Genomic DNA, 13,718 nt, shown 5'->3' with positions numbered 1-13,718 from the left:
AACATGAAAATAAGTTGCTGATATAATGAGAACAGTCAGCTTACATATATAACAAAAATGCGAGAGTATATATATATATCCAATCACAGAAAGTTGCCTTTCAATGAGAACGCCACATTTGGGAAAGTGAACTCCTTTTATTTGAAGCTGTACTGACCAAGTAACCTTCAATGTTATGCCCCAGTGGGTTGATGCGTGTCAGGAAACCCTGGGATGCTGCTCTTAATACATCTTTCAAATGCGGCCTTTCCCAACCCACTGGGGCATAACATTGAAGGTTACTTGGTCGGTACAGCTGCACCCACTGGGGCTTATGAACTGCAAAGACCAGAAGGCACAGTGTGCCTACGCCCATCTGGGCGGGACTTTAACAACATTTAAGAAAACACTCAACGCAGCTTGTTCTTTCCTTCCAGACAGCCTGTGAACAAGGACGATCAACGTCTGAAACGCGTTAGGCTACCTAATGAAGATTCTTGTTGGGGAACTGGCATGCTGTGATCTTCAAATAAAAGGAGTTCACTTTCCCAAATGTGGCGTTCTCATTGAAAGGCAACTTTCTGTGATTGGATATATATATATATATATATATGAGATACCAATGACTCGCTGCACACGCCTTGATGTTGGTTGCAGTTTCTTTATTTCAAAACGTGACAAACACCTACGCGTTTCGAACCGTAGTTCGTGTTCACGGTAGCTTGCATGTGTGGTCCCTTCATTATTTCTATACATTTCGGCCTCTTAGCACGCCCCTATTTGTTTGAGGCATGCTGGGACATGTAGTTTTGACTAATATTTATGCCATTGCGTTTATATTGATGTTGCGGGTTTTTGCAGCATTGGGGCGGTGTTTAGCGTTACTGCATGTGAAAGCGTGTCCCCAGTTAGCTAGGACAATAGCGCTTTGTTACGCATGTGATTACAAGTGCGTATATAATCAGCTCTCTGTTTACCTGAGAGTTGATTGCAATGCGTAACTATGTGGACCGTAGTCCACTGTACAATAAAGGGCTGAGTGCCCTATGTCCCCAATGCTTACAGCTGCTCACGACATCTTTATTTTAACTTAAATTAATGGGCAACATTAACTTGTCAAAAGAAAAGTAACAATATACAACTCAGTTATCGTAACTGTGATTAGCAACAAGAAACTAGATTTGCAGATTATTGGATTGAGTCATTCATGAGAATATGTCATGATCAAAAGAGGGATCTAAGATGCTGATATAATGCTGGGTGCAAATTCAGTCTGTGTCTTAGTTCTCATAGGTGTACATAAAGTTCCTCATCGCCATTGAGGCCAGCGGGCTGTTTCGTTTTAAACCTCATGATTAGTTTTGATTCAAGCCTTCTCAGTTTTTGAATGCGGTTGCCTCCTCTTTCATGTTGAGGTACAATTGCGAGTCCGAAATATCTCACATCCAGCCACGTTTTGTTCTCATGATTGGCCAGATGTTTCGCAATTGCATAGGAGTGATCATTGTTCTGAATGGCTCGAATGTGTTGGAGTATGCGTGTTTTTATGGAACATGTTGTACTGCCAATGTAGGATTTGCCACAATAACATTGGATCATATACACCACAAAGGACGAGTCACAGTTAATATTGCTTTTGATTGCAAAGTTTTTTCCAGCCGCATCTTTAAGGTTTTTGATATTGCGTCCTATTTTGCACGCCTTGCAGATTGCGCATTTGTTGAATCCTTGTTTTCTGATGCCAAGCCAAGATTCTGTTTTTTTGATTTCAAAATGACTTTGAGTTAGCTCATCCGCTAAATTGCGTGCCCTCCTGTAGAAGACAAGGGGATGGTCTCCTATTGTTGTTCCAATGTCTGGGTCTTTGCGTAGTACATGCCAGTACTTCATCATCGCTTTTTGTATCCTGTAGCTTTCTTTACTGAAAGTCATTATCATCCTGGGTTGATCAGATGTTTTGTTAACTTCAACTTCTTGTGTGGCAACAGAGCTTTTCTTACTGATGAGAGTGTCTTCTCTTGATTTGCATCTTGCTCTTGTTTCACATGCATTTAGATGATCCAATGTTATTGTGGCAAATCCTACATTGGCAGTACAACATGTTCCATAAAAACACGCATACTCCAACACATTCGAGCCATTCAGAACAATGATCACTCCTATGCAATTGCGAAACATCTGGCCAATCATGAGAACAAAACGTGGCTGGATGTGAGATATTTCGGACTCGCAATTGTACCTCAACATGAAAGAGGATGCAACCGCATTCAAAAACTGAGAAGGCTTGAATCAAAACTAATCATGAGGTTTAAAACCAAACAGCCCGCTGGCCTCAATGGCGATGAGGAACTTTATGTACACCTATGAGAACTAAGACACAGACTGAATTTGCACCCAGCATTATATCAGCATCTTAGATCCCTCTTTTGATCATGACATATTCTCATGAATGACTCAATCCAATAATCTGCAAATCTAGTTTCTTGTTGCTAATCACAGTTACGATAACTGAGTTGTATATTGTTACTTTTCTTTTGACAAGTTAAAGTTGCCCATTAATTTAAGTTAAAATAAAGATGTTGTGAGCAGCAGTAAGCATTGGGGACGTAGGGCACTCAGCCCTTTATTGTACAGTGGACTACGGTCCACATAGTTACGCATTGCAATCAACTCTCAGGTAAACAGAGAGCTGATTATATACGCACGTGTAATCACGTGCGTCACAAAGCGCTATTGTCCTAGCTAACTGGGGACACGCTTTCACATGCAGTAACGCTGAACACCGCCCCAATGCTGCAAAAACCCGCGACATCAATATAAACGCGATGGCATAAATATTAGTCAAAACTACATGTCCCAGCATGCCTCAAATAAATAGGGGCGTGCTAAGAGGCCGAAATGTATAGAAATAATGAAGGGACCACACATGCAAGCTACCGTGAACACGAACTACGGTTCGAAACGCGTAGGTGTTTGTCACGTTTTGAAATAAAGAAACTGCAACCAACATCAAGGCGTGTGCAGCGAGTCATTGGTATCTCATGAAAACGGGACACTGCCCTGGTCCCTTCGCTGGCACCGGCTGACAAGTGCTCCCGCTGAGACAGGACAACTTGTATGCGATATATATATATATATGCAAAAAAGAAGCAGAGAACTCTGTTTAGGTGGAAAGCAGCTCCATTGTAGAGCACTCTCAACAGCAGCGTAGGATTAGCACAGTTCCATCCACGCCGAGATAAAAAGGGACAAAGTCTTTTACCATTTTCACAGCAAGTATTTAAGTATAGGATTAGCACAGTGCTATCCATGCTGAGCTGTAAAATGGCCAAAGCCTTTTACCCTCCAGGCACATTATTACATCTTTGGATTGGTAAAATACCATCCAAGCCAACCTGAAATGAATAAAAGCAACCCCTGGCACGTGTTTCGCTCTCATTAGAGCACTTCTGAGAGGTATAGATTTGTCAAGACACAAGGGAGCACCCAATATAAGTCAAAAGAATACCCTTTGAGGCATAGAGTGACGAAGAAATTATGCAAAAAAGAAGCAGAGAACTCTGGGTACTTCTCAAGTTTAGGTGGAAAGCAGCTCCAATATAGAGCACTCTCAACACCAGTGACACTCTAAATTTGCTCACCTCAAATATCTGCTTTTCTATCAAAGTCTTTAAGCGCAGGATTAGCACAGTGCCATCCACGCCGAGATAAAAAAGGACTTGGGGGCATATTATCAAGGACCGGTGTTAGAATTATCGCCGTTTTATCGGCAGGAAACGGCCGATCAAACGGCGATAATGGGCTTGATAATACGCCCTTGTTAATTCCCATAGAAGCCCATGTGCTGATGTTAACATGGGCTTCTATGGGAATTAACAAGGAATTAACAAGGGCGTATTATCAAGCCCATTATCGCCGTTTTATTGGCAGTTCCCTGCCGATAATTTTAACACCTGTCCTTGATAATATGCCCCAAAGTATTTTATCATTTCCACAGCAAACTATTTAGCACAGTGCTATCCATGCCTTTTACCCATCAATGCACAGTATTTTAGCTTTGGATTGGTAAAATACCATCCAAGCCAACCTGAAATTAATGAAGGCTACACCCCTGACACGTGACCCAGAGAGTACTCTGGGTAGTTCTCAAGTTTAGGTGGAAAGCAGCTCCATTATAGAGCACTCTCAACACCAGCAACACTAAATTTGGTCACCTCAAAGGTCTGCTTTTCTATCAAAATCTTACTATAATGTCGCTGAAATCGTATCGGCTCACAGGCCTCCAAAAAAGGCAATGCACCTTGGACAACTTTATCATAGAGTGGAGTAGAGTTGAGTAGAGTAGTGTAGAGTGCAGTGGAGTGGATAAGAGTAGAGTGAGAGAGAAGAAAGGAAGAAGACGAGAGTAGAGTGGTGTAGAGTAGAGTGGTGTAAAGTAGAGTGGTGCAGAGTAGAGAATAGTGGTGTTGTGTGCAGTGGCATAGAGTAGAGCGGTGCAGAGTAGAGTTGAGTGATGTAGAGTGCTGTGGCATTGAGGGGTGCAGAGTAGAGTAGAGCAGCAAAGAGAGCAATGGGGTAGAATAGAGCGGTGCAGAGTGGCACACAGTGCAGGGGTGTAGAGTGGCTTAGATTAGAGTGGTTCAGAGTAGAGTAGAATGACAAAGAGTGAAGTGTGGCAGAATATAGTAAAGTGGTGTTGACTGCAGTGGCGTAGAGAAGAGCGGTGCAGAGTAGAGTGCAGTGGCGGCCAGTAAGTTTAGGAGGGAGGGGGCGATGGCACACACACGCACATGTACACATACACAACCAAGCATTCACTCAAACACATCCATTAACAACACTCATTACCAAATATTCATACATAAACGCACGCACGCACCAAGCATTAATTTAAAAAAAACACGCACACTTACCTGCAGCTCTGCCTCGGAGATCCCTGGAGGCTTAGGACTGCCAGTGAGGGAAGGCAGCAGTCCCAACCTCATCACAGAGTTGATTAGGGTTGGTGAGACTGCTGAACCCACCCCACTCTGTGATGAAGCGTCACTGATTGATACTCGATCATGGGCACTTCAGGGCTTAAAACTGAATTGCCCAGGTGCGAGACAATCAGTGGCACTACCCCCTTTACATTTGCTGAGCTGAGGATGTCACAGCCACCAGAGCTGTGACTTCCTCAGCCCAGCAAATATCAGCTCAGGCAGCCAGGAGCAAGCGCATTTAGAGCATGTCTAGCTCCTGGCTGCCTGACCTGAAAATGACTTTTGTTCGGCCAAACAGACACTGTTTATGAGAGGCAAAAGGTGGAGGCATGTGGCACCTCAACCCAAATGGACTGGCCGCAGCAGTTAGAGTGCACTGGCATAGAATGGTGCAAAGTAGAGCAGCGAAGAGAGCAGTGGGGTGGAATAAAGTGGTGCAGAGTGGAGTGTAGTGGCACACAGTGCAGCAGTATAGAGTGGCATAGAGCACAGTGTCATAGACTGTAGTGGCATAGAGCAGAGTGGAGCAGAGTGCAGTGGCATAGAACGGAGTGGTGAATAGAGTGATGTAGAGTTGAATAGAATGGCATAGAGTGGAGTGGTGGAAGATAGAGTAGAGGTGCGTAGAGTGGTGCAGAGTAGAGAGCAGTGGCGTAGATTGGAGTGGCTTCAGTGCAGTGGCATAGAGCGGAGTGGCATAGAGTAGAGTGGTGCAGAGTAGAGTGGCATAGAGTGCAGTGGCGTAGAGTGGATTATTGCAGAGTGAAGTGGCATAGACTGCAGTGATCAGAGTGCAGTGGTGTAGAGTGGTGTAGAGTAGAGTGAAGTGGCATGTAGTAGAGTGGTGCAGAGTAAAGTAGAGTGGTGTAGAGTTGCGTAGAGTGCAGTGGCATTGAATGGAGTGGTGCAGAGCAAAAAGGGCTAGAGTGGAGAGGTGTAGAGTGGAGTGGCGTAAAGTGCAGTCTCATAGAGTAACACTGTGCAGAGTAGAGTGGAAGGGTGTTGCGTGCAGTGACATAGAGTGGAATAGTGTAGAGTGCAGTAGCGTAGAGTGCGATCACATATAAAGTAAAGTTGTGCAGAGTAGAGTGGAATGGAGTTGTGTTCAGTGGCATAGAGTGGAACAGTGTAGAGTGCAGTGGAGTAGAGAAGAGTGTTGTAGAGTGACGTAGAGTAGAGCGGTGTTCAGTAGAGTAGAATGGCATAGAGTTAAGTGGTGCAAAGTAGAGTATAGTAGTGTTGAGTGCAGTGGCCTAGAATGGAGTGGTGCAGAATAGTGTGCAACGGTGTAATGTGCAGTGGCCTAGCGGAATGCAGTGAAAGGCCTATGTCAGAGCCCCAGTTCAAGTTTTAAGGGGTCCTTTATCTCTGAAGAGAATCCACTCTCACTGGGTTTGTCATTTTTTTACAGAGGCACAGCACTGGCGCGCACTGTATTTTGAAAAGAGTAGAACGCAGCAGAACAAATGTTTTACTCAGTAAATGATATTAGGAGGACAAGAAATAATGTTGCAGCGTTATCTAATTGGAAGGCACACAGAATGACAGTCATGTTTTACAGTACAACGATATGCGTATTCTGTGCCACAACAACAGAACTATTTGCTGTTATAGGTGAGCTGATTTTGCTTTCATTGTTAGGCAGGGCGGTGGGAGGGTAAAGAAGAAACATGTAAGGTGCGGTTGTGATGGAATGGAAGAGACATGGACAGGAAATGGGAGACAGACTGAAAACACAAGCACTGATGTTCAGTGCTTGAACCCAAACTTGTTCAATGCTCCAGGGGAGAGACAAACACAATAAAAAGACATGATCCACACAAGCCATGACAAATGAATGTGAAGCAAATGAGAGCGACGCTGGAGCTAGCCAATGGGAAGCAATGTGCAGAGCTGTAAGCCCAGTGTATGTAAACAAAATGTCTTGCTGAGACCGCCCAAGCGAGGCGAAACCTAAAAAACAAATTGAATAGAGAATTAAATTGAACAGGAATATGGAGAAAATAAAAAGATGACGAGTTATCAAAAAATGGGCTCATCCAACGGGCATCCAAGAGCAAAAAATATGTATGTAAGAGTGTAGTATGATAAAAGTAACTATGATGTTTCCTCATTACGAGTTTGTAGAATGAGCTGTTAAAGAAGGTATCCTTACCTGCTCAACACGGTCTTCCCATCCTGGGGAGAGAAACATGAAGATATTAAGATACAAAAAAGTAAAATTTATACTTAGAAAAGTTATTCACAAGCTCAAGAATTACAAATAACTTCATACAAATATAAATACATATGTTAATAATGAACACACACATTTTTTTACTGACATCCACAGATATAGCATCAAGCACAGATTTCCTTGATTAACGTATGAATGCATTAAAAGGACTCTAGAACTATACTAAAATACACTATTATATCAAAAGTGATAAATGGTCCTTCCAGAAGATAAGATTAGTTTAGATTAAGGCACCTCTTCCTCTGGGCACAGGAGCAGGCACAGTTTATGGTCATAAATGCATGATGTGTCTAAATCCTTCAGCGCCGCTGTTCCACACCAAGGTTGGCCGGATCTTTATGTATCGCATGAAGTCTGATGCCATATGTTGTGTGGAGGTGTATGTTGCAGTATCTCTACGTGATTGTCACCCTACATGGAACCCTACAACAGATGTGGTGAGCTCCTTCATGGTAATCAGCTGTAGAATCTTATACTGGCCTGCCTCCACACTACACAAAGTTCATGCGGCAGCGGTCAGTACCAATACCATTAAATGCCATGTGCTGTGGCCCCATGACAAATAACCCAATAACAATGGGAATACAGGGGAAGCAAAACTTTAGACATGAAGGCTATGCAACACAGATCAATTGCGATAGTCACTATGTACATAGAGCCAATGAGACCTCAGTAAGTTTTGTTAAAAAACCCTCACCCACCAAAAGGGTGGCATGCTTCATCATCAGGTTCTTCCCCCTCCCCCCCCCCCCCCTCTACGGGATGGGGCAACTAGCAACGACGTGGGAGCACTGAATATTAAATACTATGTGTGATGTAGGAGTGGGAGTGGAAGGGTCAAATAGTGAAGTGAGTAGAAAAAAATAAAAAAAATACCTGGCTATGTGGAAAAATAAACTTTAATGTTCCTACTAGCTGGTATGGTTAAAAGTGGGGAAAGAATGGAGGTACTGTGCTATAATGGGCTAATACCTCCTCAGTCGACATATTTCGAAGCCATCCCCCTGGCTTCTCATCGGGACGTTGAGAGATCCCTAAACCACTCTTGAATGTCAAGGTTTATGAATTAAATCACACAAACCATGCGCACAATACTGTACCCTACTCAGTGTGATTCTTGTATTGGTCTGTAAGAACAAAAACAATGTTAGGTATTAAGAGAGAGACAGCAAATACCCTCCTCTCCCTTATGGAGGGCTTCGGTAAAACAAGCATTGGAAATGCAATAGGTCTCGCATTTGTTGGAGTTGGAGCTATTGGCATTGTAAATGGCAATGTTTTGTACTTATGCAGTAGGTGCTGGATTAGTTGGAGCTATTGGCATTGTAAATGGCAATGTTTTGTACTTATGTGTTATGGGGTGTATATATATATATTGTGTTGTGGAGTTATGTGTGTTGGATTGGATTAGTTAGTTGTGTAATTGTGTGGAGTGGAATTTTGTTGTGTGGAGGGGATTTGTGTTTTGGAATTATGTGACATGGTGTTATGGAATTATATGGATAGTAATTATGTGTTATTTAGGGCCCGATGTAGGTAATTTCATTTTTCCGGTTCTTAAATACCGATTCATACCGAATCGGTATTTATGAATCGGAAAACTGAATGTAGGTAAAAAAAAAAAAAAAGAAATCGGTAAAAAATACAGAATCGGTAACAATCGGAATCCACGCTCAGTAAATACCGATTCGGTAATCTCCAAATCGGTAATATCCGATTCGGTATCACCCATTCAACCCTATGGGCCAGAATGAATGGGGGGTACCGAATCGGAAATTACTGAATCGGAAAATACCGAATCGGTATTTACCGAATCAGTAAAATCCGTTCTCGAAAATTCGAATAGAAGACATGTGAGCAAGTTAACCAATCAGGGACACCCACCACACCCCACAACAAAGCAACTGAGAAATCAACCAATCAGATGCAAGTACCACACCCCAGTACCTGGAGGTGGCCACACCCATGCAGGTGCAGAGTCACAGAACTGTTTGGAGAGCTAGAGGGAAGACAGAGGAGCAGGCTGCACTGAGCCCCGCAGAGCATCACCATGGAGTCCCAGGAAGGGCAGAAGGATGGAGGTGACAGAAAAAGGAATCTGAAATTCAGCACAACTGAGCTCCAGGTGCTGGTGGAGGAGGTAGTGCAGCATTACAGCCAGCTTTTTGGGAGACAGTCCCTGCAAGTAGCAGAGTCTGTCAAAAGAAACACCTGGCTGGCGATCCAGAGCAAAGTAAATGCCCTAGGGGTCACACATCGGGAAATTGAAGATATCAAAAAAAGGTGGTATGATCTGAGGATCACCTCCAAAAAGATGTTTTAACACAGAGGAAAGAATCCTCAGCCACAAGTGGAGGGAAGAGCTGTGCACCAAGCCTCACGGAACTGGAGCAGCTGGTGGAATCCACCATGGAGCCGGAATGCATACACGGGATTGGGGATGCTGACAGCTCAGCCAGAGCTGCAAGAAAGAAAGGTAAGATGCATGGATATGAATCCCCACCCATTCCATGTCCCCTTCCCCAATGTGGGTGACTGAATCACAATCCAGAACACGTGTCAGTACATACCACCAATGCATCATGGTAGTCGTAGTCATAGGAACATAAATCAAAGCAGCCAACACAGAATTCAGCATGCCATGCCACACCCCCCCCCCTATGTGATAGGAATGTGTATAATGAAGACACACAGGTGATCATTGTCCATGTCTGCCCACAGGAGAGTCATCGCGCAGTGCAGCGCAGGGAGGGGAGGCGAGTGCACTAGCAACGGCTGCGAAGGAGAAGCCTTCAGACACATCAGGACCCAGCACTGTCCCCGAGGACACTTCCACAGCGCAGGCACCCACAGCATTGGAGGAAGACACCACAGCACAGCCACTGTCACCCCTGCTGTTTGGGACACAGACTCCGCCAGCACCTGCAGGTGCCACAACACCAAGCTCAGGGTCCTCTGTGCATGTGAGGCCAAGGAGGCAGGATGTTCCACCACGCAGGATCCTAGCAAGCTCTGATGAAGAAGAGGTGGAGGTTCACACACACAGCACTCCACCACTGGCTGGCAACGCAGGGCAGCAGGGGTCATCAGGATCTGTGCGTGCAAGTGTCCGTGGTCGTAGGGCATGTGAGCGAGATGAGGGGCAGGAAATGCAGGGGGTCTTTGCTGGTTTGGAAAACACAATGGTGAAGATCCAGCGCATGCAGGCCAAAGGGATCATGGCAGTGCACAGACAGGTGCGCATTCTGATCAGAAGGATGTCAAACATTGATCGGGGGATATGCTCCATGGCCCTAGGAATGGAGTCCATGGCAAAAGGAATGGGGTCCATGGCAGAGGGGGTGAGGGAAATGGGTGTGCGCATGGGTTCCCTCTGTGACAGGCTGGAGAGTGACCAGACAGGAAGGCGCAGGAATAGGCATGTACTGAAGCAGCAGAATAACGCCATCAACCGGCTGGCAACTGCAACCAACCTGCTATGCCACCGGTCAGTGAACATGCAGACTGACATTGTGCACTGCTGCAGTGACTTGTCCAGGGGGATGGGGAGAGTGACTTCTGCTATGGAGGTACTGCTGACACAGCAGACAGCCACTGCTGGTAACACGTGTGTCGGGGACACAGAGGAGTCCACAAGCAGGAGTGGATCCAGCACGCCTGTACAGGACGTTCGTCGGAGCAGCAGGCTCCATGCAGAAGACCCTGGCACCACTGCGCAAGTTGACCCCCTGCCCCGTAGCTCCCACACCATATTGCGTAAGCGCAGGCAATAACAAACAATCCTGAACACATGACAGGTCACAGTGATGTGAACTTTGGCCACCCAGTGTGAAATGCGGATGTTTGAAGACACACGGAGGCAGCACCAATATTAAAGTAATTTGCAGAGGCGGTAAGTAGTGTAAAAATATATTTTTATTTGTATTAACCTTTTTCAAAGGTGCACAAGACAGCCAACGTGTTTCGCTCCCCAACCTTGGGAGCTTCGTCAGGGCAAGATCAAGTGAATTAAGAACCTTTGTAGGTTTCAAGGTCAGATAGGAATGGCACCGTCCATAATTATGTAGCTTGACAGGCGCTGCGTACAGGTATGTAGCTCAAGCAAATTCCAATTGGACAAAGACAATACTCAAAATCAAGCGAATTTAGTTCCTTTGTAGGTTTCAAAGTCAGATAGGAATGGCACAGTCCATAATTATGTAGCTTCCAAGACAATACTCGGAGAAAACTAGAAATGACCGATTACTCCACGTATTAGTCCAAACGCATCGAGGGGGCCGTGAAACACTACAGTTAAGTTGCAATAGTATGTAGTTACCTGTAGAAGTTACATGTATTTCATGTTCGTGTAGGCGAGTATAAGTGCTGTCACGATGATAAGCAGTCCTTGATAAGCTGCAGGGTATACTCGGTCTGTAATTGCACACCCGCCCGCAGAGCAGTAAGCCCTAACCGCCGGTAATTTCGGCCCTTACCGACCGGAATAAGAGTATCGAGATGTATGTGGAAAAAAAGGGTCCGAATCGGTAAAAACCAGTCGGTAAAATACCGATTCGGTATTTCACGAATTGGAATATACCGAATTCATATTTACCGAGTCGGTAAATAAGAAAAGGTTAATTTCCGAATCGGTGGGGATTCATGTCCATGCATCTTACCTTTCTTTCTTGCAGCTCTGGCTGAGCTGTCAGCATCCCCAATTCCGTGTATGCATTCTGGCTCCATGGTGGATTCCACCAGCTGCTCCAGTTCAGTGAGGCTTGGTGCACAGCTCTTCCCTCCACCTGTGGCTCAGGATTCTTTCCTCTGTGTTGAAATCTTATTTTTGGTGGTGATCTTCAGATCATACCACCTTTTTTTGATATCTTCAATTTCCCGATGTGTGACCCCTAGGGCATTTACTTTGCTCTGGATCGCCAGCCAGGTGTTTCTTTTGACAGACTCTGCTACTTGCAGGGACTGTCTCCCAAAAAGCTGGCTGTAATACTGCACTACCTCCTCCACCAGCACCTGGAGCTCAGTTGTGGTGAATTTCAGCTTCCTTTTTCTGTCACCTCCATCCTTCTGCCCTTCCTGGGACTCCATGGTGATGCTCTGCTGGGCTCAGTGCAGCCTGCTCCTCTGTCTTCCCTCCAGCTCTCCAAACAGTTCTGTGACTCTGCACCTGCATGGGCGTGGCCACCTCCAGGTACTGGGGTGTGGTACTTGAATCTGATTGGTTGATTTCTCAGTTGCTTTGTTGTGGGGTGTGGTGGGTGTCCCTGATTGGTTAACTCTCTCACATGTCTTCTATTCGAATTTTCGAGAACGGATTTTACCGATTCGGTAAATACCGATTCGGTATTCTCCGATTCGGTAATTTCCGATTCGGTATCTCCCATTCATTCCTATGGGCATGGAGGCCCATAGGGTTGAATGGGTGATACCGAATCTGATATTACCGATTCGGAGATTACCGAATCAGTATTTACCGAATGTGGATTCCGATTGTTACCGATTCTGTATTTTTTACCGATTTTTTACCTACATTCAGTTTTCCGATTCATAAATACCGATTCAGTATGAATCGGTATTTAAGAACCGGAAAAATGAAATTACCTGCATTGGGCCCTATATGTTTAATATGAGTTGTGCTACAACTTTGGTACTTAACTTTGTACAGGTCTGAATTACACCAAAGAAACTATGCACTAGGGCTGTCTGCTTCTAAACATGGGGTCTTTGAAGTTTAGGCTTAATTTGGGTATGGTGTCACTTGGAGTAATTAGTGGTGTGAAAAGACCCCAAGTTGATAAACGAAAGCATGTGTGTGATGTTTTCATGCATACCCCACAAAAGGCCACGATAGAGCGATGCATAAGGAGTTATTCAACCATCCTAAACATGGCAACAGGGAAACTTCATGTTACAGAGTAAAAGGGGGTTTTGGTTATATACAGATATAGGTGCCCTTCCTTTTCTCTGGCGCCACGGCCTCTCCTGATGTCTGTGTTTGCCCACTCTCACTCGTGGAAGAAAACATCGCACCTTCCGCCTGGAGAGCCCGGCATGCTCGTCGTTCTCAGAGACCCGTCGGGGAGCGGCGGTGAGCGCACATGCAGGCATAGCAGAACCATTGTAAAGGAGCAGGCAGACCACTCCTTTCTGAACAGTGAACCGTGCCTTTGAGGATTTTAATGCTCATCAAATGCTTCAGAACACTTGAACTCAGACCCGTGTTAGCAGAAAATAATTTTTTTTGCGAAGAATATATCAATTTTATTAAAAGCATTTTTACTCCAACAATCTAAGAGTTATTAAAGGATTCAGATTTTAGCTAATACTATAACGCGGTTAAAGAATAGAAAGCTAGTACCAGACAGCCAGGAAGAGCACAAACTCTAGTACAGGGCATACCCCCAGAGACCAGTAAACTCTGCTTTGTCAGCTATGACTGCAGTACCACCCAACTCACGTCATGTAATCTACTTTGCAAGAAAAAAGCCTGCTGGTGTCCAGCTGTGCAGAGCACAGCCTCCTGC

General features: G+C 44.9%; 1 protein-coding gene across 1 annotated transcript in view; it reads right to left on the bottom strand.

Moving 5' to 3' along the window:
- The window catches only part of LOC147717631 (E3 ubiquitin-protein ligase TRIM39-like), a 246,110-nt gene that overhangs the window by 168,862 nt on the left and 63,530 nt on the right, over positions 1 to 13,718 (bottom strand). Inside the window, exon 4 of the mRNA XM_086924425.1 lies at positions 7,117 to 7,139. Coding sequence (XP_086780551.1) covers positions 7,117 to 7,139 — 23 coding nt within the window. The remainder of the gene's footprint in view (positions 1 to 7,116; positions 7,140 to 13,718) is intronic.

Source organism: Lissotriton vulgaris, chromosome 5 (assembly GCF_964263255.1).
Source record: "Lissotriton vulgaris chromosome 5, aLisVul1.2, whole genome shotgun sequence".
NCBI lineage: Eukaryota > Metazoa > Chordata > Amphibia > Caudata > Salamandridae > Lissotriton > Lissotriton vulgaris.
This window is presented reverse-complemented; position numbering and strand designations above follow the sequence as displayed.